This window comes from Ornithorhynchus anatinus, chromosome 17 (assembly GCF_004115215.2).
Source record: "Ornithorhynchus anatinus isolate Pmale09 chromosome 17, mOrnAna1.pri.v4, whole genome shotgun sequence".
Classification (NCBI taxonomy): Eukaryota; Metazoa; Chordata; class Mammalia; order Monotremata; family Ornithorhynchidae; genus Ornithorhynchus; species Ornithorhynchus anatinus.
In genome coordinates this window covers 2,409,050-2,434,045 of record NC_041744.1, presented here as the reverse complement: position 1 = coordinate 2,434,045, position 24,996 = coordinate 2,409,050, and the positions used below count along the sequence as shown (strand labels likewise).

The 24,996-nt window shown below is 67.3% G+C and overlaps 3 protein-coding genes across 3 annotated transcripts; 1 reads left to right on the top strand and 2 right to left on the bottom strand.

Moving 5' to 3' along the window:
• Window positions 1–299: 299 nt before the first annotated feature.
• GAS2L2 (growth arrest specific 2 like 2) lies at window positions 300–6,812 on the bottom strand. The gene is made up of 7 exons (XM_039914532.1): window positions 6,467–6,812; window positions 5,327–5,574; window positions 4,747–4,854; window positions 3,479–3,575; window positions 2,228–2,498; window positions 1,047–1,344; window positions 300–842 (listed from the first exon to the last, which is right to left on the bottom strand). Exons 1-7 carry the CDS (start codon window positions 6,810–6,812, stop codon window positions 300–302), a joined length of 1,911 nt encoding a protein of 636 aa, XP_039770466.1.
• A 1,250-nt stretch (window positions 6,813–8,062) lies between these two features.
• Window positions 8,063–10,843, top strand: C17H17orf50 (chromosome 17 C17orf50 homolog). The gene is made up of 4 exons (XM_029081646.2): window positions 8,063–8,146; window positions 9,563–9,908; window positions 10,194–10,351; window positions 10,703–10,843. The coding sequence occupies exons 1-4, from the start codon at window positions 8,083–8,085 to the stop codon at window positions 10,822–10,824; spliced, it is 690 nt and encodes a 229-aa protein (XP_028937479.1). The 5' UTR covers window positions 8,063–8,082; the 3' UTR covers window positions 10,825–10,843.
• A 135-nt stretch (window positions 10,844–10,978) lies between these two features.
• MMP28 (matrix metallopeptidase 28) lies at window positions 10,979–23,751 on the bottom strand. The gene is made up of 9 exons (XM_029082472.1): window positions 23,741–23,751; window positions 20,995–21,052; window positions 17,540–17,619; window positions 17,273–17,457; window positions 15,788–16,012; window positions 15,274–15,519; window positions 14,491–14,640; window positions 13,387–13,554; window positions 10,979–12,390 (listed from the first exon to the last, which is right to left on the bottom strand). Exons 1-9 carry the CDS (start codon window positions 23,749–23,751, stop codon window positions 11,996–11,998), a joined length of 1,518 nt encoding a protein of 505 aa, XP_028938305.1. The 3' UTR covers window positions 10,979–11,995.
• Between the last annotated feature and the right edge of the window lie 1,245 nt (window positions 23,752–24,996).

The following is a 24,996-nucleotide window of genomic DNA, read 5'->3' as shown; positions in this document are numbered from 1 at the left end:
TGTGAGCGCTTAACAGATACCAGGTTTATTATTATTACGAGGGGAAATTGGGGGAACGGATGGGGCCCGTATTAAAAGTGGGGGGGGGGGTCTCTGCCTGCGGATCTGCTCCCTGGCAGATGGGCCTGGGCCGGGGCTCAGAGATCGGGTCCTGCCCCGTCTGAGCAGGGGCAGGGCATCCTCTGGGCAGACCCCGGGGGAGGTCGGTGGGTGGACGGGGACACGTAAGGACCAAGGAAGACCCTCTCTCCCAGTCCAGTGGTAAAGGCCACGTCAGGCCCCCGGGCCCGGTCCCCGGTTCAGACCCAGGACTCCTCGTCCTCGGCTGGGGACCCGGCCCCCGGCTCGGGCTCGGACCCGCTGCTCTCGGGCACGGCGGCCTCCCCGGCCCCGCTGCCCGGCGCGGCCGACCTCCCGCCTGCGGCCCCGGCCCCGCGGCCCCCGCCCCGGCGGAAGCCCACGGGGGTCGGGATCCGCGACGGTCGCCTCCCGGCCCGATGGTCCCGCCGGGGCCGGCCCCGGGGCCGCAGCTGCAGCTTGTAGATGGACGGGATGCGCTCGGGCTCGCGGAGGGTCCGGCGGGCCTCGCCCGGAGCCGGTCCCGGCCCAGGCCCCGGCCCCGTGGAAGCGCCGGGGCTCGCCGAGGAGGGCCCGGGGCCCGCCCGGGAGACCCCTCCGCTCACCGCGCTCTCTCCGGCCCGGTCCCTCCCCTTGCCCTCCTCCTGGGCCCGGGCTACGGCCAACAGCGGGGGCAGCCCCCTCCTCAGCTCCCGGACCACGAGATCGTACGGAGACCCCGGGCCGGGCACGTAGACCCCGCTCCGGGGGGTCCCCGGGGCTCCCTGAGTTACCGGGGGGACCGAGAGGTGAGGGCCCTCCTCCTCCCCCGGCAAGGAGGGACGAGGGGCCGAGGCCGGCCTTTGGGGTCTCTGGGGGGTAGGGGGCCGCCCGGGGGTAGGGGACCTACTGGGGGGCTTGGTGGCCCCCGGGGAGGGGGACCGAGCGAGGCCGGGGTCCCCGGGGAGAGGGGCCGCGGCCCCCTCCGCTTGGCCCCGGAAACCTCGCCCGGCCCCCGGGAGGACCGATCGGAGGGGAGGGGGCTCGGTCGGACTCGGGGGGCGGAGGGGACGAGGCGAGGCAGCCCCCCGGGGGTCTCTCTGCCCGCAGCCCCGGGACTGGGAGGGCCCGGCCTCGGCGCGGGGCCGGGCCCGGCTCGACCTCGGCTGCGGGTCGCGGCCCGTTCGGGTGGAGGGGCGCTGCGGGGCCGAGGGACCGGGGGGGTCGGCGAGGCCCTCTTCGGGAGGCGGCGGTTTCCGGGACGGGGTCGCGGGTCTTCCCCTCTCCCTGTAACAAAAAAAATCCCCCAAGTCCCGGGCCCGGACGGCGGGTAGACAAGGTCATCCCCGCCATTCCCCCGCCTCCCGCCTCCGGGAACGGCAGGGCCTATCCTGAAGGTGGGGAGAGGGTTCTGATCCCGGCTAGGCCGCTTGCCTGCGGCGTGACCTCGGGGCGAGTCACTTCATTTCCCCGGGCCTCAGTTCCCTCTGTAAAATGGGGATCGAGATCGTGAGTCCGACATGGGGCGGGGACCGTGGCCACCCCGATTTGCTTGTATCCACCCCAGCGCTTAGAACGGCGCCCGGCACGTAGTAAGCGCTTGACAGATACTTTCATTATCCAGCACGAGCCATCCAACGCCCTAGCTCTCTCTCCTCTCTCCATCCCTGTCTGTCCTCCGTGACCCAGCGCGTCTCACCCGAAACCCTGATTCTCCCCTCTCCGGTGACCGTGGATTCTTCCCCGGCGACCCAGCACCGATCATCCAACGCCCCTAACTCTCCTCTCTCCCTCCCTGACTCCCGCCTTCAGTGACCCTTTCTGCCTCTCACTGCCCTGAATTTCCTAGTCAAGGTGTGGACCCAAGGACACTCCCGAACCGGGGGCCACCCCGGGGAAAAGAGCCGCCCCAAGTCTCGGCCCCTCTCGGGCAGAAGGCGGCGGGGGGGCGGGGAATCCACCCGATTATCCTTCCGATCCCAGAATGACTCTCGTCTACGTGCCTGACCCGACCCCTTCTCCGGCCCTCGGCCAGACGGGCGCCGTCCGGGGAGCCGGGGGAGCCGGGGAGAAGGGAGGGGGCTTCCCCGTCCTCCTCCACGCGGCAGAGGGAGCCAAGTTGGGAAGGGGTCGAGCCCACCCGCCCCCCGCCCCGTTCGGGCGCCGGTACCTGGTGGAGGATGAGCCCGTCCCGGGCCCGGGCGATTCTCGGGACCTCGAGGGCCGACGGCCTCGAGGGTCGGGGGAGGACGGGGAGACGGCGGCGACGGCGGGTGGGAGGCCGAGGCCTCGGGGAACGTAGGTGCCCCAGGCCACCGGGGCCGGCGGGCTCTGAGCGCGGCGGACGGTGACCGTGGGCGGCCCCTGTCCGGCGGGACCCTCGGGCCCGGGCCCTCGGCGGACCTCCACCTCATGCTGGGCTGGTGCGGGCGCTCTGTGGGCTGCCGTCAACGGAGCCCCCTCCCACCCGGGGAAGGGGTGCCGAATCAGCCCCCCGCTCGCCCCCCAAGCCCCCCTGCTCGCCCCGGAGCCCCCTTTGGGGGCAGGGACGCCTCGCCCGCCCTAGGCGCCCGTTAAATCCCGGCGACGACCACGCCGCCCGCGATGAGAGTGCGAGCCCCGCTCGGGACGGGGCCCCGTGTCCAACCTCATTTACTCGTATCCACCCCGGCGCTTAGAACGGTGCCTGGCGTATAGCAAGCGCTCAACAGATACCGTAATTGTAATCATTATCACGATCTCCTCTAGTTGAGCCCCCAGCGTCCCTCTCCGGTCACCGGGAGCCATCTGCCGGATATGCCCTATTGCATCAGCTCAGGTCGCGGTATCCCCGGGGAATCTCCCCGCTCCCCAGAGTTCAGGGCTGGGGGGTCCCCTGGGGGTGGTCTTTCCTTCCTCCTTAGTCCTCCCGCCCCCTACTCCACCTCGTGGGGTGGGCCCTGCTCCTCTTGGGAGTCTCCCCCAGTTTCGGGGCCGGGGGTGCCCCGGAGGGGTGGCCTTTCCATTCCCCCCGGCCAGTCCTCCGACTCCACCCTTGGGGGTGGGCCCTGCCCCTCATGGGAATAATGATAATGATGACGGTATCTGTTAAGCGCTTACCGTGTTCCAGGCGCCGTACCGGGCGCTGATCTCCCCCAACCTGGGGTCGGGGAAGGATCCCCTGGCAGGGAGGGTATTTCCTTTTCCCCCCGGTCAGTCCTCCCGCCCCCTACTCCACTTTCGGGGTGGGCCCTGCTCCTCCCGGAGAAAGGGATCCCCGGGTCCCCGGCTCATCCGCTTGGCTCCGACGCGGCCTTCCGCGCCCTCTCCGCAATGCCCCTGTCCCCCCAGCATCCGGCCCCCCGCCGGGGGAGGAGGGGCGACCTCGGGCGGAGGGGAGGGCGGAACTCAGGCGCGGCGGGGGCGAGGGAGGGGAACTCACAGAGGGAGGTGCAGCGGCAGGGGTCATGCTTGTCCAGGTAGTGGTCCAGGGTGTCCCAGCCGCCCCCCACGCGCACCATCACGTGACTCCGCAGGATCTGCAGGGGGCGAGGGGGAAAGGGTCGGCCGGACCCCCGGCCCGCTCGCCCACCCGCGCTCCCACGGCTGACCCACGGCACGCCCCGCGGGAGCGGGAGGGGAGCGATTTATCGATCAGCGGTACTCGCTGAGCGCTCACTACGTGCAGAGCACGGTACTGAACGCTCCGGAGGGCACGCTATAACAGAATTAGCAGACACGTTCCCCGCCCGCAACGAACTTACAGTCTAGAGGGGGAGTCGGACATTAATGTAAGAACGACAACTGTTACTGTGGTATCTGCTAAGCGCTTACTATGTGCCAGACACCGTACTAAGCGCTGGGGTGGATACAAGCCAATGGGGTCGGACACAGTCCCCGTCCCGCAGAGGGCTCGCGGTCTTGCATTCCCCGTTTTACAGATGAGGTGACTGAGGCGTAGAGAAGGGGAGTGACTTGCCCGAGGTCACACAGCGGACAGGTGGCGGAGGCGGGATTAGAACCCTTGACCCTCTGACTACCAGGCCCCTCCTCTAGCCGCTACGCCTTGCTGTTTCCCTTATCTATATGAACGCGTAAGTTATTTAGGATATCCAATTTAAAGATCCGTACGTACGCGCCGTCGGGTAGGAGATGGGGCCAATGGCAAATGTCCAAAGGTCACAGATTCGTTCATTCAGTGGTATTTATCGAGCGCTTACTACGTGCAGAGCGGGGATCTGCCCCAAGGCCCCGCCCTCTGGGATACTGCCGAGGACCGCGGAGACCTTCCGCCTCCCCCGCGGCCCCACACCAGTCTGCTCGCCGGCCCTCGGGCTCTGCCCTCTTCCCTAGAGGAGCGGCGCGGTCTAATGGCCGGAGCCCGGGCCTGGGCGTCGGAAGGCCCTGGGTTCTCCGCCGCTCGTCCGCCGGGTGCCCTTGGGCAAGTCGCTTCACCTCCTCTGTGCCTCAGTCCCCTCATCTCTGAAACGGGGACTAAGGCCGGGAGCCCCACGTGGGACGGGAACCGTGTCCAACCTACCTCGCGTCTACCCCCGCGCTTAGTACGGGGCCCGTCACGTAGTTGGCGCTTAACGAATACCAACGGGGGGCCTCGGCCTCTTCCGCTCGGGCCCCGGGGCGGCCTCCTCCCGTCTCGGGGGGCGGGGAAGGGGACCCCCCCCCCCGAAGTTTGGGATGGGGTGGTCTCACCCTGACGAAGATGAGGGCGCCGGAGTCCCCGACGCGGTACTTCCCCTCCGACACCTTGACCACGGAGAACCGGACGGGGCAGGTGCAGCGGCTCACCAGCTTCCGGACCTGGGGGGGTGGGGTGGACGGGTGGACATCGAGACCGCCCCCCCATCCCCGCCCCCCACCTCGGCCCGCTCTGGGGCTTTCCCAAACCGCCCCCCAAGAGGATTAGTTGGCCGGGGGGTCTTCGATCGCCCCGTGGCGGTGGCTGGGTGGGGCCCGGCGGCAGACGGACGAGCAGCGCGGCCTAGCGGACGGAGGCCCGGTCTAGGAGTCCGAGGACGTGGGTGCTAATCCCACCTCCGCCTCACGTCTGCTCTGTGGCCTCGGGCGGGCCACTCCGCCTCTAAAGCGCTTCGGTTCCCTCGTCGGTAAAACGGGGATGGGGAACGACAGCCCCGTGTGGGACACGGACCGTGTCCGACCGGATTTGTTGTCTCCGCCCCGGCGCTCAGTAAGCGCTCGACAGATACCGTCATCGTCATCATTATTAATATTATTATTATTATTATTATCGTGGTCTGGGGGAGGCCCTCACGATCTGGTCCAGGTTGCGGAAGCGGCAGGGCGGGAGCGGAGGGGGGTCCCGCGGGGCGGATCCGTCGGGGGACGGGTCCGGCCGGAGCCTCGGGTCCTCCTCGATCTCGATCTCCGCCTCCATTTGCACCAGGGTGGGGGCGGCCACCCCGAAACGCGCCCCCTTCCGCGCCAGCTCCAGCAGGCACAGCACCACGTGCTTCTCGTTCTTCCGCAGCACCAGGTCCTCCGTCTCGAACATCAGCACCTCTGCTGGGACGGCGAGGGGGAGGGACGGTCTTCCTCGGGGGGCCCGGCCGGGGAGCCCTCCCAGACCCCCGCCCGCCCCCGCCGCCGCCCTCCCGGCCGGGGGGGGGGGGAGGTCGCCCGGCCGGTCGAGGGGAGGACTGGGGAGGAGGGGAGAAGCCGCCGGTCTCCCAAGGACGGGGAGGGACCGCGTCCGCAGCGGGAGGGATCGAGGTTAGACCCGAGGGCGCCCTTCCTGCCGACGGGGGCCGCCGAGCCCCAGAAGGGTCCGGGGAGAAAACGGGTTGGGGGGCGGTGTCTCGGGGGGGGGCAGACGGGACCGTGGATTCTTCAAGGGCGCGGGCGCCGTCTCGTCGGATGTCCCCCGACCCTTACAAGGGTCCGTACGCGCCCCCCACTTCCTGCCGTCGGCGGGGGTGACGGGGCTGGACGGGGGGGGGGGAGGGGGGGCGTTGGTGGGCCGGGGGGAGGGACTCTGAACTCGACCCCCGCACCCGGAGAAGGGGCCCGAGGAAAGAGCCCTGGAGGAGGCCGGGGCGGGGGCGGGGGCGGGGGCGGGCTTAAGCGCGGCCTAGTGGGGTCGCGACCCCGGCCTGTCCCTCGGCCACCCAGAGGCAGTCGGGGCGGTGGGGCCCAGGGCGCGGAGGGACAGACCCGTGCCATCCGAGCTCCCCCAGGAAGGGATGTGCCGGCGGGGCAGGTAGCTCAGCCCAGAGCCGGGGGGCGGAGGGGGGTTGTTTCTGTGGGAGAGGGCCGGGGCCCAGTGCCACCGTGTGTGCGTGTTGGGGGGAGGGCCAGAGCCGGGGGTGGGGGAGACACAACCGGTGTGCGTGTGTGTTGGGGTGGTGCGATCCCGGGGGGGGGGGACACACACACACACACACACACACGTTACCTCGGATGCCCATCTCCTCCCGGCACCAGCGGATGAAGTTGGAGACGTTATCCCGGGCCTGGAAGGAGCCCGGCCGGGCCTCGAGGTTGCAGCTGACCCCGCGGCGGGGCCGGCCGGGGCCCGGGGGGCCGGGGGCGAGGCCGGCCCGGGCCACGCGGGTGACGTGGTTGGCGTGGTGGCACAGCACCCGTCCGGTGGCCAGGACTTCCAGGAAGTTGTCCTTGTGGATGTGCAGCGGGTAGAGGCCCCCCAGCCACTCGGCCAGGTCCTCCTTCACCGCCGCCACGTACCGCGCGCTCGACGCGAAGGCCCGAGGCCCGCGCGGCCGCGCCGGGGCCCCCCGCATCTCCCCTCCGGGCCCGGGGCCCGGGGCCGGTGCCCGAGCCCGAGCCCGCGGGGCCTGCCCGGCCCTGCCCCCTTCTCCTAGGCGACCCGCCTGCTACAGACCGCCCGGCTAACCCGGCCCTGCCCGGACTTGCCCGGCGGGAGGCCGTGGGGCGGGGGCGGCGCCCAGAGAAGAAGGGGGGGACCCCTGGGGAGGAGCCGGAGGCTACGGGCCGGCGGCGGGCGGGGTTCGGCCCCGGCGGCGCCTCTCCATCTCCCGGGGGGCAGTCGGGACCCCCGGCTTCGGACTCCAGACCCACCGGTCGGCCCCACGGGGGGCAGGGATTGGGTCTCCCCCAGCATTTAGCACAGCGCTCGGCACGGAATAAGAGCTTAGCGAGTAGAACGCCGCCGCCACCCACAGCCGCGGCGATTATTCAGTCCCGTTCACGTCCGTCTCCCTCTCTAGACCGTCAGCTCGCTGTGGGCAGGGAACGTGTCCGTCGATGGTTGTACTCTCCCCGGCGCTTAGCGCAGTGCTCGACAAATACCGTCGAATGAAGAAGAAGAATAATGACGGTATCCGTGAAGCGCTTACTCTGGGTCAAGCACCGTTCTAAGCGCCGGGGTAGATTCGAGGGAATCGGGTTGTCCCAGGTGGGGCTCACTGGCTTAATGCCCATCTTCCAGAGGAGGTGACCGAGGCCCAGAGAAGTGAAGCGGCTCCCCCGAGGTCACGCAGCAGACAAGGGGCGGAGTCGCGATTAGAACCCACGACCTCTGACTCCCGGGCCCGGCTAAAACCGACGAGTTGCACTAAAAGCAGCGGCGCGGCCTAGCGGGTAGAGCCCCGGCCCGGGAGGCGGAAGGCCACGGGTTCTAATCCCGGCTCCGCCACTTGTCCGCTGCGCGATCTCGGGCGAGTCGCTTCCCTTCTCTGCGCCTCAGTTCCCTCGTCTAGTAAAACGGGGGTGGAAACGGTGAGCTCCACGTGGGAGGAGGGGCTGCGTCCGACCCGATGGGCCTAGTATCCACCCGGGCGCTTGGTACGGTGCCCGGCACGTAGTAAGCGTTCGACGAATACCCCGGCGACTGTTATTATAGGGGAGCTGTGGGACCGGGGTATCAAAGCGCTCGGGGGTGCGGCCCCCCCAGAACCACCGCCACCCCCGGGATGCCCTTTGACCTGCACCCTTGGCCGAGACCCCCCCAGGGCGATCCAGGCGCTCCCCCTCCGCTCCGTGTGACCCAATAGGAGGCTGGCACCGTTGCCTAGCAACGGAGGCAGCGCGATGGGGGTGGTGTCGGGTTCCCATAAACCCCTGAGCCGTCTCTCTGGAGGGATGGATCAGCAAGGTAGGGGGCCCCGCCTTGTGTCTCCGACGGGAACGAACCCTTCCCGGGCCGGGGACTCGGAGGTCGTGGGTTCCGATCCCGGCTCCGCCACTTATCAGCTGTGCGACTCTGGGCAAGTCACTTCACTTCTCTGGGCCTCAGGGATCTCCTCTGGGAAACGAGGATGAAGACTGGGAGCCCCACGTGGGACAACCTGATGACCTGGCATCTACCCAGTGCTTAGAGCACCGCCTGGCACAAAGGAAGCACTTGACAAATACCAAAATCGTCATTATTATTATTAGACCTCGCCAACGGGGCAGCCGATAGATCGATGCGGGCAGAGCACCGTCCTGAGGACTTGGGAGCCTACAGTGCAACGGAGTTGGTAGGCCCCTCCCGGCTCACAGAGAGGATTCAGTCTAGAGCCATGGCTTTTTTGCCCCCTCCCCACCCGCCACCTGGCACCTCACCCACCCGTAATTATGGTAAAGGTATTAGCGTGGTGTTCGTTAAGCGCTTACTACGTGCCAGGCACTGTACTGAGCGCTGGGGCGGGTGCAAGCAAACTGTGTTGGACACAGCCCTTCGGGGGGCTCGCAGTCTCAATCCCCATTTTACGGATGAGGTACCCGAGGGACAGAGAAGTGACTTGCCCAAGGTGGAACCGGGATTAGAACCCATGACTCTCTGGCTCCCAGGCCCGGGCTGTAGCCGCTACGCCGCGCTGCTTCTATTTCCACACCCAGCTCAGCCCAGGGGGTGGTGAGGCTTTATTTTTAATGGCGTTTGTCACGCGCTCGCTCTGTGCCAGGCACTAGATACAGGCCGATCGGGTCGAACGCCGTTCCTGTCCCACATGGGGCTCCCAGTCCTGATCCCCATTTTACAAATGAGGGTGAGCTCGTCGTAGGCGGGGAAGCTGTTTATTGCTCCCTCGTCCTCTCCCGAGCGCTTAGTCCGGAGCTTTGCCCACAGTAGGCAGCGTGGCTCAGTGGAAAGAGCTCGGGCTTCGGAGTCAGAGGTCATGGGCCTGACTCCCGGCTCTGCCACTTGTCAGCCGTGTGACCGTGGGCGAGTCGCTTCACTTCTCTGCGCCTCAGTTACCTCATCTGTAAAATGGGGATTAAAACTGCGAGCCCCACGTGGGACGATCTGATCACCCTGTATCCCCCCAGCGCTTAGAACAGTGCTCTGCACATAGTACGCGCTTAACAGATACCACCATTATCATAAGCTCTCAGTAGATACGATTGAATGAATGAATGGGGGAACCGAGGCCTAGAGAAGCAGAGTGACTTGCCCCAGGTCACACAGCAGTCAAGCGGCCGAGCTGGGATTCGAACCCAGGTCCTCCCGCCTCCCGGGCCCGGGCTCTAACGTCTCGGCCAACGCCGCTTCTGGATCGACCTTTCCCTTTCTCTGCCCGCCTCCCAGACCTGACCAGCCTCCTGCGAATGGAGGAGGGAAGGGAAGACGACCCTCTGGACCCGGAGGGCCGGGAGGAGGAGGAGGAGGAGGAGGAAGAGGAGGAGGGGGAGGAGGAGGAAGAGGAGGACCACCAGGAGGACCGGGAGGAACAAGAGGCAGACGCGGAAAGGTGGCCGGGGGAGCCGGCCAAGCCCGGAGAGGACGACACAGTGTCTTACCTCCCCTTGCGTCAAGCGTCCAGCACCGAGGAGGGGGCGGAAGCGGAGCCGGTGCTGAGGCGCTCCGAGAGCGGTTTCTGGACCTGGTTGTCCCCCCTCAGCCTCCTCTCCAGCCTGGGCTCCGCCTCCGACAGGTACGGGCCTCCCGGCCCCGCCGCCGCCCGACGGAGCCGAGGGTCCCGGCCCTAGGTTCGTTCATTCGGTGTCGTACGTCCTGAGCGCTTAGCGTGTGCGGAGCACTGTACCGAGCGCTTGGGAGAGGACAATAGGACAACGGGCAGACCCGTCCCCCGCCCGCAGCTGATCTCCGCGTACGGCTTCAACCCCGACGTCTCGGGGCCGGGCCGGGGAAGGACACGGCGCGCGGGGGCCTGGGCCGGAGCCCCGGGGAGGGTGCGGCTAACTCCTCCCGCCTCCAGGAAGAGGTCCCCTCTGGGCTCGGAGCTGTGCTCCCTGGAAAAGCCGAGACCGCCCGGCTGCGTCTGCCCCCGCTGTGAGATCCTCTTCTGCGGGAAGTGCGAGACCTTGCACAGCGATCCCGCCTACGTGGAGCACTGCGTGCTGGCTCACGACCAGGGTGAGGACCGGGGTCCGCCCGGGCTTGGCCGTTCGGTCGGTCGATCGTATCCGTCGAGCGCTCACCGCGTGCAGGGGAGGGAGGCCGTTCCGGGCCAGAGGCGGGACGTGGGCGAGGGGTCGGCGGCCGGGTAGACCGACGGGGTTGGCATCAGAAGAGCAGAGACCTCCGGGCCGACCCCGACGTGCCCCAGACCCCCCCCGGGCTGACGCTACCCACCGGGCGACGCCCCCCCCCCCCGTCTCCAACCCAGTTATCTGGCCCCGTCGGGGGGGTGGGGATAGAGGCGGGGGTCGGCTCTGGGGCCCAGGCGACAGGGCTGACCGCCCCCTCCCCCCTCACCGGCAACAGAGCTCGACCCGCCGCCGTCCCGGACCTCGGCAGCCGACTCCCGGACAGCAGAGCGGCTGGGCTCGGGAGGAAGGGAGTCACCCTGTCTGCCCTGTTCGCAGGACCCCCCAGACACCCAATAAAGCCCCAACCGTCCCCAGGTCTCGGACCCGGTGGCTTGGTCGTAAGGACGGGCGGCGTGGGCGCTTCTATAGCTCCGAGCCTGGGCGCCCCGGATCCCGAGTCGCCCGCCGCCGCCGGTTCAGAGCCGCGGGCCCTAGCATTACATCGCCGACGGTTAATCATCCCGGCGTTTATTAGGCGCCGTGCTGAGCGCTGGGGTGGAGACGGTACAATCGGATCGGAGCCAGGCCCCGTCCCGCAAGGGCCTCACACTCTACGAGGGTGGGTATCTTACCCCCTTTGGGCTGATGAGGAAACAGACCCTCAGAGAGGCGAGGTGACTTGCCTGAGGTCACCCGGCAGGCCCGCGTGGCAGAGCTGGGACCAGAACCCGAGGCTCCCGGGCTCCGGTCACGTGGACTCCCGCTTGGTTTCCCGCCTCCGTCCCGGGCCCAGGCCCGTGGGCGCCGGAAGCGGACTCGCTCCGGGCCTGCGGGCGGTTCCGGCCTCCCCCATCAGGAATCTCAGCTATTCCCAAGGCTCCGTCCCAGAGCGCGAGGAACGCCGGGCGCACAGCCGGCCACGCTCCGCGGAGAATGAGGCCGTTGTAACGGAGGCCGGGGGGGGGGGCCTCGCGGGACGGAGGCCGCGCCGACCTCGGTCGGGTCCCTCCGGACGGGCCCCCTCGAGGGCCTCAGTGGGTCCATCCGGGCAGTGGGGAGAAGTGAGGGGTCGGGGCCTGCTCCCCCCGGAGAGAGGCCTAAGGGGCAAAGGAGAGGTGCGGCGCCCCACCGGACAAGAGAAGCAGCGTGGCCTAATGGTTAAAGCCCGGGCCTGGCAGTCGGACGGACCCGAGCTCTACTTCCGGCTCGTCCGCCGCGTGCCCTCGGGCGAGTCGCTTTACCGCTCTGCACCTCAGTCCCCTCTTCCGGAAAACGGGGATGAAGACTTGAGCCCCAAGCGGGGACGGCGACGGCGTCCAGCCGGATCGGCCGGTACCCGCCCCGGCGCTTACAACGGTGCTCGACCCATAGAAAGCGTTTATAACAGATACCGTTAAAAGAAACCCAGCAAAAGAGGGGCGGGGGCGGTCTGCTCGCGCGCGGGTCCAAGGCACGCGTCCGACGTGGTGCCCGAGGGCAAAGCCGGGGCCGGGGTGTCCGCGGAGGCGAGCGGGCCCGGGCCCGCGCCTCAAAACAGAGCCCCCCCCGAGTTGGCTTCCCCGCAGCCGGTCCACGCCAGCTCGTCGGCCCAGCGCCCCGCGCCCACCACCCGCAGGCGGGCCTGGTCGAAGCGCCAGTAGCGGTCGTCCCGGAAGAAGTAGACGGAGCCGTCGGGGCGGGGCAGGGCGCCGCGGACCCCCGGGGGGACCCCCTTCCAGTCCCGCAGGCTGCGGGGGTAGTGAGGCTCGGGCCGCAGGGCCCCCTCGGCCAGCGCGTAGTACCGCCGGTCCTTGAAGATCACCAGGCGGCCCAGCGGGCGGAAGAAGAGGGCGGCGTCCGGGTGGCGGGGGAGGCCTCCTCCGTGGCACCGCTGGGGGAAGCCCGGCTCCAGCCTCGAGCCCCGGAAGCACCAGCAGCGGCTCCCTGAGGGAACATCACAGTAACGGCCCCTCAGGGCTTCCCGCACGTCGAGCACCGTCCGAAGCGCCGGGGGAGACGGAGGCTAATCCGGGGGGTCCCACGTGGGGCTCACGGCCTTCGGCCCCGTTTCACTGATGAGGTAACCGAGGCCCAGAGGAGCGAAGCGACCTGCCCGGGGTCACCGGCAGCGGGGCGGAAGAGGGGGCGCGGCCCGCCCGGGTCGGCCGGCCCCGGCCCTTTCTGCCGGAAGCAGAGAGGGAGTCATTGGATCGGACTGACCGGGCGCTTCCGGCGTGCAGAGCACTGGATTAAGCGCTTGGGAGAGTCCCTCTAGGGTCCCCCTTCCCTCCGGTCTGTAAGCTCGTCCGTTCATTCGGTCGTACTTACGGAGCGCTTACCGTACGAGGAACGCTGTTCTAAGCGCCTGGGAGAGTACGACAGATCGGCGAGTGGACACGTTCTCTGCCCGCAGCCGGCTCGGAGGGGGAGACGGACAGGAACGTGTCTACCGACCCTGTTGTACTGGACTCTCCCAGGCGCTCAGCACAGTGCTCCGCACACACTGGGTGCTCAGTAAATACGACCGACCGGTTGGGGGTGCCGTTTTCCGAGTCCTCCCCCGTCCTCTTCCCGCTCCTCCCACTGCCCCTGCCCCTCCCCGCCCCTCGCGGCCAGGGTGAAGGCCCGGAGGCAGAGGGCCGGCACCCCCGGGGTCACGGGTTCCAGTTCGGCTGCGGTCGCGCTGTTCCGGGAAGAGGGAGGAGGCGGGATGGGCCGACATCCAGAACAGAAGGGTTATTCACGGTCCGGTGACCCCGGGGCGGGGAGGGGGAGACCTCTCTCGAGGGAGGGGCCTATTCCCCGGCAACGAAGCCTCATCCCGCCCCCGGCCGAACCCCCGCAGGGGGAGCCGGGGGTCCGGAGGCGGGAAGACTGGGCCCCAGAGCCCCCGTCCGGGCCCTCCCCGGGCCCACCCCGCCGTCCCCCCCCGGCCGGTACCTTTGAAGAAGTAGAACTTGCCGTCGACCTCGGACACGGCGGCCGCTTCGACGCGCGGGGGCGACCCGGGCCACCTCGTCTGCAGGGGCCACGGCCCCGTGGCGTTGCCGTCCGCTCCCACCTCCCAGAAGTGGCCCCCCTTGAAGACGTAGACCCGCTGCTCCCGATCTGCCGCGGCGACGGAGGGGGACAGGTGACGAGAGAACCGGCATTCATTGGGTCGTTCGATCCTATTTATTGAGCGCTTACTGTGTGCAAAGCACCGGACCAAGCGCCGCGGGAAGCGCGACGACAGACACGTTCCCCGCCCACCGTGAGCTCACGGTCTGGAGGGGCGTGGCGGCTAGAGCCCGGGACGGGGCGTGGGCAGGTCGCGGGTTCCGATCCCGGCTCTGCTGTGTGACCTCGGGCAGGTCGCTTTGCTCCTCTGGGCCTCGGGGACCTCATCTGGAAAATGGGCGTTGAGACCGGGAGCCCCATGGGGGACGGGGACTGGGTCCAATCTGATTCGCTCGCCTCCACCCCGGCGCTCGGTACAGTGCTTGGCACAAAGTAAACGCTTAACAGATACCCCGATCATTCGGATTATTATCAGGATTATTATCATGAGGTCGGCCCCGGAGGGCAACGGGACCTCGGAGACGTTCGGAGAAGCGGCAGGACGGAGCGTCGTTCACCGAGCCTCCGGAGGAAGGAGGAGCTAGGACAGGCCGCGTCGTGGGCCGTCGCCTACGCCCGGGCCCGGCAGTCGGGGGACGTGGGTTCTAACCCCGGCTCTGCCACTCGTCTGCCGGGTGACCTCGGGCAAGTCATTTAACTTCCCCGGGCCCCAGTTTCCTCATCTGTAAAACGGGGGTTGAGACCGTGAGCCCTATGCGGGACGGGGACGCCGCGTCCAACCTCATTAGCCTGTACCTACCCCAGTGCTTAGTAGGGCGCTTGGCACCCAGTCGGCGCTTAACCTCCATGATGATTACTATGGCCTCGGGGCAGAATCTCTGCCCGCCGGGCAGTGAGACGTGGGGACTCGCGGGGGGGCCGAGCGAGGAGTCTGAGGTCCGAGGGAAGGGCCGGGGCAGGCGGGTGGCGGCGGGGCCGACTCACCCACGGTGATGGCGTCGAAGAAGGAATGGCAGTAGTGGGGTCCCCGGACCCCTGACCGCTCCCGGCCGCCGGGACCGTCCGGGTTCCAGGCCTCAAAGTCCGTGAAGAGGCTCCCTGGGAGCTGCACGGCCGAGCCCTGCAGAGGCTTCCCTGGACCCCGTGGGAGAGACGGGTCAGGCGAGCACGTGGGGGCTGTAACCCCGTCGTGGGCAGGGAATGTTGTATCGTCCTCTCCTCTGCACGGAGGAAGCGCTCCCTAAACACCCCCCGAATGAACATGTGTGCACGTCTGGGGTGGGTTGGGGGGGGGGGGGGCCGGTGGGCGGCGCCCCAGGGACGGGAGCCGGAGAGGGAAGCGGCGCGGCCTCGTGGATAGAGCCCGGGCCTGGGAGTCAGAAGGACCTGGGTTCTAATTCTGGATCCGCCACTCGTCTGCTGGGTGACCGTGGGCAAGTCACTTCACTTCTCTGGGCCTCGGTTCCCTCAACCGGAAAATGGGGATCGAGACTGTGTCCAACCCGATTTACTTGCATCCGATGTGCCTGTGCCCACCCCGGTGCTTAATAGAGTGCTTGGTGAAGTGACTCGCCAAAGGTCACACAACAGACGAGTGGCGGAGCCGGGATTAGAAAACCCGCCCGGGCCGCTCCCGGGTCCGGGCTCTATCCGCCAGGCCACGCGGCATCCACCCCGGCGCTCGGGACGGTGTCTGCCCCCTGGGAGGCGCTTAATAGGGACCACGGTCATCCGGGGGGGGCACGGGGAGGGGGAGGCGAGGCTCACCGTAAAGGTTCTGGATGGCCAGGACGTCGTCCCGGCTGAGCACGGCGGCCCGGCCCAGCTTCTTGTAGTAGGGGGCCATGAGGGCGCCGCGGGCGGGCGAGTGGCCCAGGCCCAGGGTGTGCCCGACCTCGTGGGCCAGCACCACGAACAGCCCGCGGCCCCGGCGGCTGTACAGGGACCAAGGCTCCTCGCTGTCGAAGTGGGCCTCCCCGCGCCGGGGCAGGAAGGCGTGGGCCAGCGCACCCCCTGAGGAAGGAGACGGGCGCAGCCGCCCGGGTCAGCGGGGGGTCCGGCGCCCCGGCCACCCCGGGGGCGGGGGAAAACCACTCTTACTGAGCCCGGAGAGAAGGAGGGTGAGGGCTGGTGCGTGCGGGGGGGGGAACGCGGCAGGATGGACTCGGGACAGGCTCAAGGAGGGGCCGCCCGACGGGAAGGGGAGCCGCGTCGCCACCCGCCCCCGCCGCCCCGAGACCCCCGTGTAAGAGAGCGGCTTACGGGGGGGAGGGGTCAGCACCTGGCCCGTCAAAGGCGTTGGCCAGCCCGTCGTTGTGGTCGCCCTGGAAGAAGGTGAGGCGGATGTCGGCCGGCCCGGCGGGCGCCTCCCAGAAGTCCAGGGCCGAGACGTTGGCCCACAGCCGGAAGGCCGCCCGCACGGCCTCCCTCACCCGGCCCTCGGGCAGGTGCCGCGGCCAGTTGACCAGGCGGTAGGACAGCTGACGCTTGTACCACTTGCCGTCGGCTGCAGGGGTCGACACGGGGAAGGGGTGACACGGGGAGGGGGGATCCTGGGGTGCTCGGGCCGGGCCAGTCCCCTCGGCCCGGGACCCCCCAGCGACCCGACGCCGACCGCTCCACCGCCCCCCCCCCGACCGTCCCCCGGGGACCGAGCCCAAGCCGTCCGACTCCCGACTCCCCTCCACTTCCGTGGGCGTCCGCTGACAGACGGATGGGGTCAGAGGTGGCGGGGAGACCAGGGTGTGGGGGGAGGTGAAGGGAAGAGTACACTACCCCAAACGCAGCTCATTTTTACCCCGTCGCACCCCTCGTTCTCGCCCCCCGGGGTAGGAAGAGGGGTGGCTATCGGGGGGGGCCGGAGGGGACGGGAGGAAGCGATAGCCGAGGAGGAAATGGGTCAGACGGCTCCACCTGAGTTATCAGCGCCAGGCACTCGCTGGGTTTGGTTTCCTCTGCCCTGACGCCCCGGTGGGTGGGAAGGATTGCGGAGGGGGGGAGCGGGGCCACCGGCCCCCTCCTCTTTCTCCCCTCCCACCCATCCCCCAAAGATCTCCAAGCACCTTACACTACCACCCTCACCGTCCCGGGAGCGCGTGCCTAGCGGGGAGGAAAGAGATGAACCGGAGATGAATGACATAAAACAGGGCAGGGCCCGGTTCCCGTCCGGGGGCCGGGGAGGAGGTCAGAGTCGGGGCTGCGGGACGCCGGGGCTGGGGGCGAGGAGGGCGGCAATCCGAAGGTGGCGGGGAGGGGAGATGAGGTCAGAGGTCAGAGGTCAGGGCCGAGAGACGCCGGATGGGGCGAGGGGGTGGGGGGGCGGCTCCCCAGTGGGGAGGTGGGGGAGATTGAAAATAACCCCGACTCCTCCCGTTTGGCTGCCTGCCTCTCGCCCCCCCGACCCGGCCCCACACGCCGGCCTTCCGCCCCGGAACCGATCCGCCCCCGACTTTCACCCCACCGTAGGCCCGACACCGCTCCTTGGGGCTTGGCCCCGGTGGCTGCCGGGCCCCCGCCCCCCGGCCGGGCAAGCCTCGGCTAAAGCCGGGGTTCCCGCCGTGGGAGACGGTGTCGGCGGGGGGCAGGGGAGGGGGCCGGGGGGGGGGTCGGGTCAGGAAGGAAAACCTCGGCTTCGGCCCCGCCCCGGGTGCCGGGCCGCGGGAGGCCGGGGATGCGCCGCTGCCGGGGACCACCCGCGGGGTGCCGGGAGATGGGACTCGGACGCCCCCTTCCCCTCCTGGATCCGCCGGGGCCCGGGGGGTCTCACCCCGCGGCTGGACGTAGCGTTTCCGCAGCCTCGCCCGGCGGCCGGCGAGCGGGGCGGTCACGCGCTCGGCCCAGGCCTCGCGACTGTCGGCGTCGTCCACCCCGCAGCGCGGACGCTTCATCTGACGCAGCGTGGCCGCGTCCAGGACCCCGCTGACCGGCAGGCGGGCGGTCCACTGGAACTCCCTGCGGGGGACGGGGAGGGAGTGGCCGGGGTCCGGTTCTGGCTCCCGGGGCGCCCCTCGGTCCCCTCCTCCGTCGCGCTTACCTGACAGCGTCGTCGAAGCTCTCGGGGCTGGGGGCCTCCCCGACCCGCTCCCGCAAGTAGCCGTATCGGCCCAGGAACGCCTGCGGGGGAGGAGCGGTGGTCCTGTGGGTCAGCGTCCTACGGAGGACTGGACCGAACGCCCGCCGAACGCCCTGTACCGTAAGCGGAGCTCACGCTGGGCACCCGCCGGATGCCGAGTGCCGTAATAGCAACTGCAGTATTTTTAGGCACTTACTACGTGCCAGGCAGTGTATTAGCCCGGGGGTGGTTACGAGCAAAGCAGGTTGGACCCGGTCCCTATTTTACAGATCAGTAACTTAGGCCCAGAGAAGTGAAGCGACCTGACCGAGGTCACACAGCGGACGGATGGTGGAGCCGGGATCAGAACCCGTCACCTTCTGACTCCCAGGCCCGGGCTCTAACCACTACTCCGGGCTGCTGCTGTACCGGGTGCCCACCGTGGGCGGGTCACTGTCCCGACTGCCTATTGTAAACGGAGCACTAGACCGGGCGCCTGTTGTGTGATCGATACTATACTGGATGCCTACTGTGTTCAGAGCAGTGTAAGCGAGGCCCTAACAGGTGGAGGTCTCTATAGCGACAGCTGGATAGGCTGGGCGTCAGGACTCTCGGGTCCAATTTCCAACCCCATCTCGGTGTGTGACCGTGGGCAGGTCACTTCCACCTCTGGGCTGCAAGCTTGTCGGCAGAGATCGTGTCTCCCGGCGTTGCACCGTTCTCTCCCAGGCGCTCAGTGCAGTGGTCTGAACACAGTACGTGCTCGAAAAACACCGCCGCTTGACCGACCTCCGGGCTTTTTAAAAGCCCACCTCCTCCCGGAGGCAATCTCGGATTTATTTTCAGCGACGAGGGGGTCGGTAGACTTGTTCGGGCCGTCAAGTCCGTCAGAAGCAGCCGGGAGACAGCGAGTTCCTACTGCGGACGGGAAAGCTGACATTCATCCATTCAGTCGTATTTATCGAGCGCTTACTGTGTGCAGAGCACTGACAGCGAGCGAGTTCCCACTGCGGACAGTGGAGACGGTCCAGTGCGTCAGAAAGAGCTGATGGAGAATGAGCTTTCGCTACGGACGTTTAAGACGGTCCAGTACGTCAGAAACAGGCGACAGCGAGGGAGTTCCCACCGCAGACAGCGAAGACGGTCGGTCGGGCCGTGTAAATAATTTCCAGGAGGCGCCGGGGCCGAGCACTTCCGGGGTCGACGGGGCCGGGCCGAGCTCTCGCCCTCGGAGCCCCCGATTCCTGCGGCTCTCTCCCGGTCTACCCTTTCCCAACCATCTCCGCGGAACCGTCCGGCCCGGAGAGGCTTCGGAAACCACCCCGAACGAAGAAGGTCGCTCCAGGAAACTCCTGACCTTAGAACTCCTCGTGCTTGTGTGCACGCCCGCACACATCCACACAAACACACAGACGCACATGGTTCACATTTCCATTTTGAGCTTTCAAAGCCTTTCTGTTCCCATCCTGCTTTCTCAAGGGCCGAATTAAATTAAATGAAATTAACTGGAAGAAATCTGAAAGGAATTAAGGACCTCCCCCGTCCCGGAAAGCACATCCCCACTTCCCTCCTCCCATCACTCCAAGAACTATTCTCCTCCAGAAGCCGGTTCTCTCTGCCGCTCTCTCTCTCTCTCGCCTCTCCTCCCTCCCCACCTCCAACGGAGCTATTATCCCTGTCCCGGAGCCAAAATCCGTCCGGAGTTGCCGAGGGCGGCAGTCCCAGAAACATTTAGCCGGCTGGACGGGCGCCAAGAAAGCTCACAAAACTTCCAGAGCTGTGAGAATTCTGTCGGGAATGTGGCAAGCCCTCCGCTGGGGGAAAATGGGAAGCAGCGCCGGGAGCCCGAGCCTCGAAGGGCCCCGGGGTCGGGGGGCCCGGGGGTCGCCGGGGTCTCCCCGTTCCCGGAGCCCGGTTCCCAACACCGAGCCCGGCTCCGTGCCAGCGACGAGGGAGAATCCAGCCCAGCTATTCCTGGGAACTTGGCTCCCCTCAACTCCGGCCCCCCGGGATGGAAGGAGCAGGCGTCTCCGGCTGTTTCTGCCCCGCGAGCGTCAGTCTGGCCGCCGAGCTCCCACACCGCCGCGTGACCTTAGGCAACTGGTTCGGCCTCTCCGGGCCCCGGTGTCCCCCTCCCTCCCTCCCTCCTGAAGATGCCACCGAGTCTTGGGAAGGAAATACTGCGGGCTGGACAGCCTTGTGGATAGGCCAAACTTCCACCAGCCCCACCAAACGTCTACCCGGTACCCAATTCCTCTACCGGGAGGAGGCTACGTGAAATCCGTCTTCTCTGTAACTGGCCCAAAACCCAGCTCGTTGTGGGCGGGGAACTCCTCTACCGACTCGATTATGTTGTCCTCGCCCGAGTGCTTGGTCCAGCGCTCTGCGTACCGTAAGTGCTCAACAGATATGATCGATCGATCGATCGACTGATGCTAATCGATTGGAGCCGCCCTGGTTCTGTAGGCGAGTCACGGGGAAGGGGATGGTTAAATCGGGGCCCCGGGGCCGCTACCGAGCCACAGCGGAGACGGTCGGGGAAGACCGACGCTCGGGGAAGGGAGGGGGAGGGAAAAGGTGCAACGGGGAAGCCGTGTGGCCTAGAGGAGGGTCCCCCTTCTCCTCTTCTCCCCCTCCCTTCTGCGTCGCCCTGACTGGCTCCCTTTATTCACCCCCCCCCCCTCCAGCCCCACGGCACTCATATCCACATCTGTTATTTATTTCTATTCACGTCCGTCTCCACCTCTGGACTGTCAGCTCGTCGTGGGCAGGGAATGGGTCTGTTGCTTCGTACTCTCCCAAGCGCTCGGTACGGTGCTCTGCGCCCGGCGAGCGCTCGATAGATAGGACGGACCGACCGACTCGGGTCCCAATCCGGGCTCCGTCACATCTCGGCCGTGTGACCTGAGGCGAGCCGCTTCTCCGGGCCTCGGTGTCCTCATCCGTAAAATGGGGAGCGAGACCGTGCCCAACCCGATCGGCTCGTCTCCGCCCCGGCGCTTAGTACAGGGCCCGGCCCGTCGTAAGCGCTTAACAAATACCACGGTTGTTATTACGGCACCTGGCACACGGCACTCAGCAAACAGCACGATCATTATTGTCATCATCGCCTCGGTCCCCTCCTCTGTAAAATGGGGAGCGAGACCGTGAGCCCCAGACGGGACGGGGACTGTACCCAACCCCATTCGTCTGTGTCCACCCCGGCGCCCGGTACAGCGTCTGGCACGTAGACGGCGCCTGACGGACGGCATTATTCCTAAAATGGGGATGAAGACCCTGAGCCCCGGGTGGGCCACCATCCGTTTAGCTTGTGGGGCTCGGATGTCCCCCGGGGTGGAATCGGGCGGCCGGCACGTCGTAAGCGCCGAACCGATACCCTCCCAAAGCGAGGCCCCCCACGCGGGCCGGGCCGGGCGGTTCCGGCCCCCGGGGCTTACCTGGGCCGCGGTCCGGGGGTCTCCGGCCCCTCGGTCCGGCGGGGCTCCGGGGGCGGCCCTGGCCGGGCCCAGGCCCAGGCCCAGGCCCAGCAGCAGCGGCAGCAGCAGCGGGGTCCTCGCGGCCGCCCCCATCTCTCTGTCTCTCCCTCCCCTCCCCGGGGGGCGGGCGGAGGGGGGGTCGGCCTTCCCCTCCTCCCTTCCCCGGCCCTCGGGGGGGGGCTTTAGGCGACGCCCATTGCTTCCCTGGAGGGGACGGCCGGGCCCGCCCGCCCTCACCCGGCCCTCGGGGCCCTGGGGAGGGGTCGCCTCTGCATGCCACTGTCGGGGCCCTTGCTCCCCCTTCCCTCCCGGCTCCCCTCTGCTCGCCCCACTTCCCTTCCCCTCCCTGCTCCCCCCCCTCCTCTCTCCCCTCTGCTCCCCCTTCCCCCGCCCGCTCCCCTCCTCTCCCTTCTTTCCCCTGTCCTGCTGCCCCTCCCCCGTCCGGTGGCCGGGCGGGCGGAGGGCTCTTCTGCGGCGGCGGCCGGGCCGGCGGAAGGGCGCTAACCCATGTGGACCGACCGATCGACCGATCGACCGGGTCCCCTCCCCCAGACCCGCCCCCACCCCAGGCCCCGCCCCCGGCGGCCTCCCCCGGCCCCAACTTGTCCGTTCCCCGGGGTTTCCGGTGACCGCGTCCGGGCCCCAAAAAAACAAAACCGGACACAAAGGACGTCGAAACTTTGGAGAGGTGGGGTCGGAGAAGCCTTCGGCCAAAAACCACCCACCGCCCCCGAGACGAAACTCATGGACCTGGCAGCAGATGAAGCCAGACTGGTCTTCGGGAGTAGCAGCTGGGCCCACTGGAGCCCGGGTCGTGGGTTCTGATCCCGGCCCCGCCACCTCTCCGGTCCTCAGTCACCTCATCTGCGAAATGGGGATTGAGACCGGGAGCCCCACGTGGGGCGACCCGATGACTTTCCGTCCCCCCCCGCCCCGGCGCTTAGGACGGTGCTCGGCACGTAACGAGCGCTCGACAGGTACCGTCGTCGTCGTAAACGACGACTTGGAATAACACGTCTCGGGCCCGGAATCGGGAGGACCGATTCTCCGGAAGAGACGCCGACGCTGGGAAGAGTCCGGGGAGAACGTGGGAGAGGCGGACCGGCGGCTGGGTGGACCGAGACCCTGACAACCATAAAGGAAGATACGGATCATGGCGGAAGACGGGACGTTGCGGAGAAAAGTCGATCGGTGGAGTCGCTGCGGATCGGAAACGCCTCGGCGGCGCTGGATGATGATGATCGTTAAGCGCTTGCTCCGTGCCACGAAGCATGCCGAGCGCCGGGGTGGTAGATCCACGCTGATGGGGTTGGACACGGGCCACGGCTCACGTGGGGCTCGCCGTCTCCACCCCCGTTTTAGAGATGAGGACGGTGACCGGCGCGTAGTACGCGCTGAGGCCCGGCGAAGCGACTCGCCCGAGGTCGCACGGCAGAGCAGTGGCGGAGCCGGGATTGGAACCCGGGACCTTCTGACTCCCTGGCCTGGGGTCTATAATGCTGGTATCTGTTAAGCGCTTACTATGTGCAGAGCACTGTTCTAAGCGCTGGGGGAGATACGGGGTCATCGGGTCGACCCACGTGAGGCTCACGGTCTTAATCTCCATTTTACAGATGAGGTCCCTGAGGCCCAGAGAAGTGAAGTTACCCCCAGTCACACAGCTGACAGAGCCGGGATTCGAACCCGTGCCCTCCGACTCCCAAGCTCGGGCTCTTTCCACTGAGCTACGCTTCTCTATCCACTACATCATGTGCTCTGTCCATGCTTAGTACAACGCTCTGCACGCAGTGAGCGCTCAGTCCATACAACTAAGCGCTCTGGCCCGATCTTGTCCTCCTTAAGGAGACGGGAACCACACTTGAGGCGTCAAGAGGGTTTCCTCCGCGTCACTCATCCTTCTCCCGTTCTGGGCCGCTGGCCCGGGGCCCGTTTTCTCTCTGCGTCCCTCCCCGCCCCAGAGATCCCGGTACGCCGAGACCCCGAAGGCCGGGCCCCGGGGCCAGGCCACTCGCGGGACCCTGCCCGGCTCCGGCCGGGCAGGACAAGGCTTAATCGCCCGGCCCGGCGGGGCCCGGCCCCTGCCACTTCCTGGCTTACAGAGGGAGGAGGAGGAGGTGGGATGGGGGAAAGGGAAGGGAGGGGAGAGGGAAGACTGAGGGGAGGGGGAAAGGCGGTGCCATCCCCCCCCCCCCCAAATTCTGGGGAGGAATCTCAAGGTGGACTGGCTCTTGGGGGGGCTGGGGCAGGTGGGGTGGGCAGAGGGGTTCTGAGCAGAACGGGGCAAGGCGCCTTTGCAGGGACGGGGTGGGGGGGCAGATCTTCCTGCGTAAATCCCGTCCCGTGAAAAACGAGGAATCGTGATGAAGCCAAGGCTGCGCGCGGCCCAGGCAACCGTCGAACGCTTTAGATAAGAATCCCGTTGGGTGGATTAAAAACATTCCTTTCCACAGACACGCACCCACCATACTACTACTACTACTGATGATGATGATGGTATTTGTTAAGCGCTTACTATGTGCAAAGCACCGTTCTGAGCGCCGGGGGGGGGGGGGAGAACAAGGCGATCAGGTTGTCCCACGTGGGGCTCACAGTCTTAATCCCCATTTTACAGATGAGGGAACTGAGGCACCGAGAAGTTAAGTGACTTGTCCAAAGTCACACAAGCGCTCCCCCTTCCCGAACGCTTAGTACAGTTCCTTACCGTTACTCCTGCTGCATGTCCCCGAACCTAACTCTCCGCCCCCTTAAGCCCCCCACGTTGGACAAACCCCAGGCAATCGCACAACCTCCCCACCAACAACCTGACGCCTTTATGCGCCGACCCCTCCACTCCCACCCCGGTTCCACCTGTCGTACACCGGGGTCCCGTGTGGCCTGATGATGATGATGACAATGAACGACGTGTCCGGCGCTTACTACGTGCCAGGCACCGTACCGAGCGCCGGGGTGGAGGCAAGCAAATGGGATCGGACGCAGTCCCCGGCCCACGTGGGGCTCACGGTCTCGGTCCCCATTTTACAGAAGAGGGAGCTGAGGCCCAGAGGAGTGAAGTGACTCGCCCGAGGCCACGCAGCAGACAGGTGGGGGAGCCGGGATTAGAACCCACGCCCTTCCGACTCCCGGGCCCGGGCTCTAGCCGCTACACCATTTCCTCCTCCTCTGTCTTTTCCACTCGGTAGGATGTGTGGGTTTGTTTGGACGCCTGCCAGGAACACCCCCCACCCCTCCCCATTCCCAACCCACCCTCTCCCAGGGTTCCACAATAAAGCCGACAAAAACCCGGCCAGAAACCCGGCCGGCTCCCGGCCCGCTTCCCCCGGCCGTTAAAAGACGCCCGGCCACCGCCCGTGGAGTTAAAAGCCCGGCGGGGATGGGGCGAGCAGCTGCTGTTTTGCTCAAGACAGACCCTATTCCAGGAAGCGTCTGGTTCCCTCCCGCCCCAACAGGAAGGTCTGACCACCCCCGGTCCGCGCCGGGCACAGTCTGGGAGGGTTGGAGGTGTTAAACGCTTTTTTTGGGGGGGGGAAATGGTATTTGTTAAGCGCCTACTGTGTGCCAGGCATTGTACCGAGCGCTGGGGTGGACGCAAGCCAATCGGGTTGGACACGGTCCCTGTCCCACCCGGGGCTCACCATCTCTATCCCCCAATTTACAGGTGAGGGTAGCTGAGGCCCAGAGAAGCCGATGACTTACCCGAGGTCACACGGCCGACGGGTGGCGGAGCCGGGACGAGAACCCGGGTCGCCCGGGCTCTAACCGCTAGACCCCACCGCTTCCCCACTCTCAGTCTGAGGCTTGGAGACCAAGAGGAGTCCAACAAGGGTCAATCAGGGGTATTTATTGAATGGCATTTATATATTTACTGCTTCCAATAGGAAGTTTTGTGAGGGAGCGGGAGGGAAGGTGTTTTGTGCTTCTATTGTATTTTCCCCAATTTAATGTATTGACTCAAAAACAATTACT

What these genes read in the sequence shown, in the direction of transcription:
- MMP28 (XM_029082472.1), bottom strand. An exon ending in AGCTTCGACGACGCTGTCAG is followed by an intron (nt 17,458 to 17,539) that starts GTAAGCGCGACG and finishes CGTCCCCCGCAG; the next exon opens with GGAGTTCCAGTGGACCGCCC. An exon ending in GGCCATCCAGAACCTTTACG is followed by an intron (nt 14,641 to 15,273) that starts GTGAGCCTCGCC and finishes CACGGGGTCCAG; the next exon opens with GGAAGCCTCTGCAGGGCTCG.
- GAS2L2 (XM_039914532.1), bottom strand. Translation starts at nt 6,812, where the DNA reads ATGCGGGGGGCCCCGGCGCGGCCGCGCGGGCCTCGGGCCTTCGCGTCG. An exon ending in TCCGCAACCTGGACCAGATC is followed by an intron (nt 4,855 to 5,326) that starts GTGAGGGCCTCC and finishes CCACCCCCCCAG; the next exon opens with GTCCGGAAGCTGGTGAGCCG. An exon ending in ACGGGCTCATCCTCCACCAG is followed by an intron (nt 1,345 to 2,227) that starts GTACCGGCGCCC and finishes TTTTTGTTACAG; the next exon opens with GGAGAGGGGAAGACCCGCGA.
- C17H17orf50 (XM_029081646.2), top strand. Translation starts at nt 8,083, where the DNA reads ATGGGGGTGGTGTCGGGTTCCCATAAACCCCTGAGCCGTCTCTCTGGA. An exon ending in TGGAGGGATGGATCAGCAAG is followed by an intron (nt 8,147 to 9,562) that starts GTAGGGGGCCCC and finishes CCCGCCTCCCAG; the next exon opens with ACCTGACCAGCCTCCTGCGA. An exon ending in CGTGCTGGCTCACGACCAGG is followed by an intron (nt 10,352 to 10,702) that starts GTGAGGACCGGG and finishes CACCGGCAACAG; the next exon opens with AGCTCGACCCGCCGCCGTCC.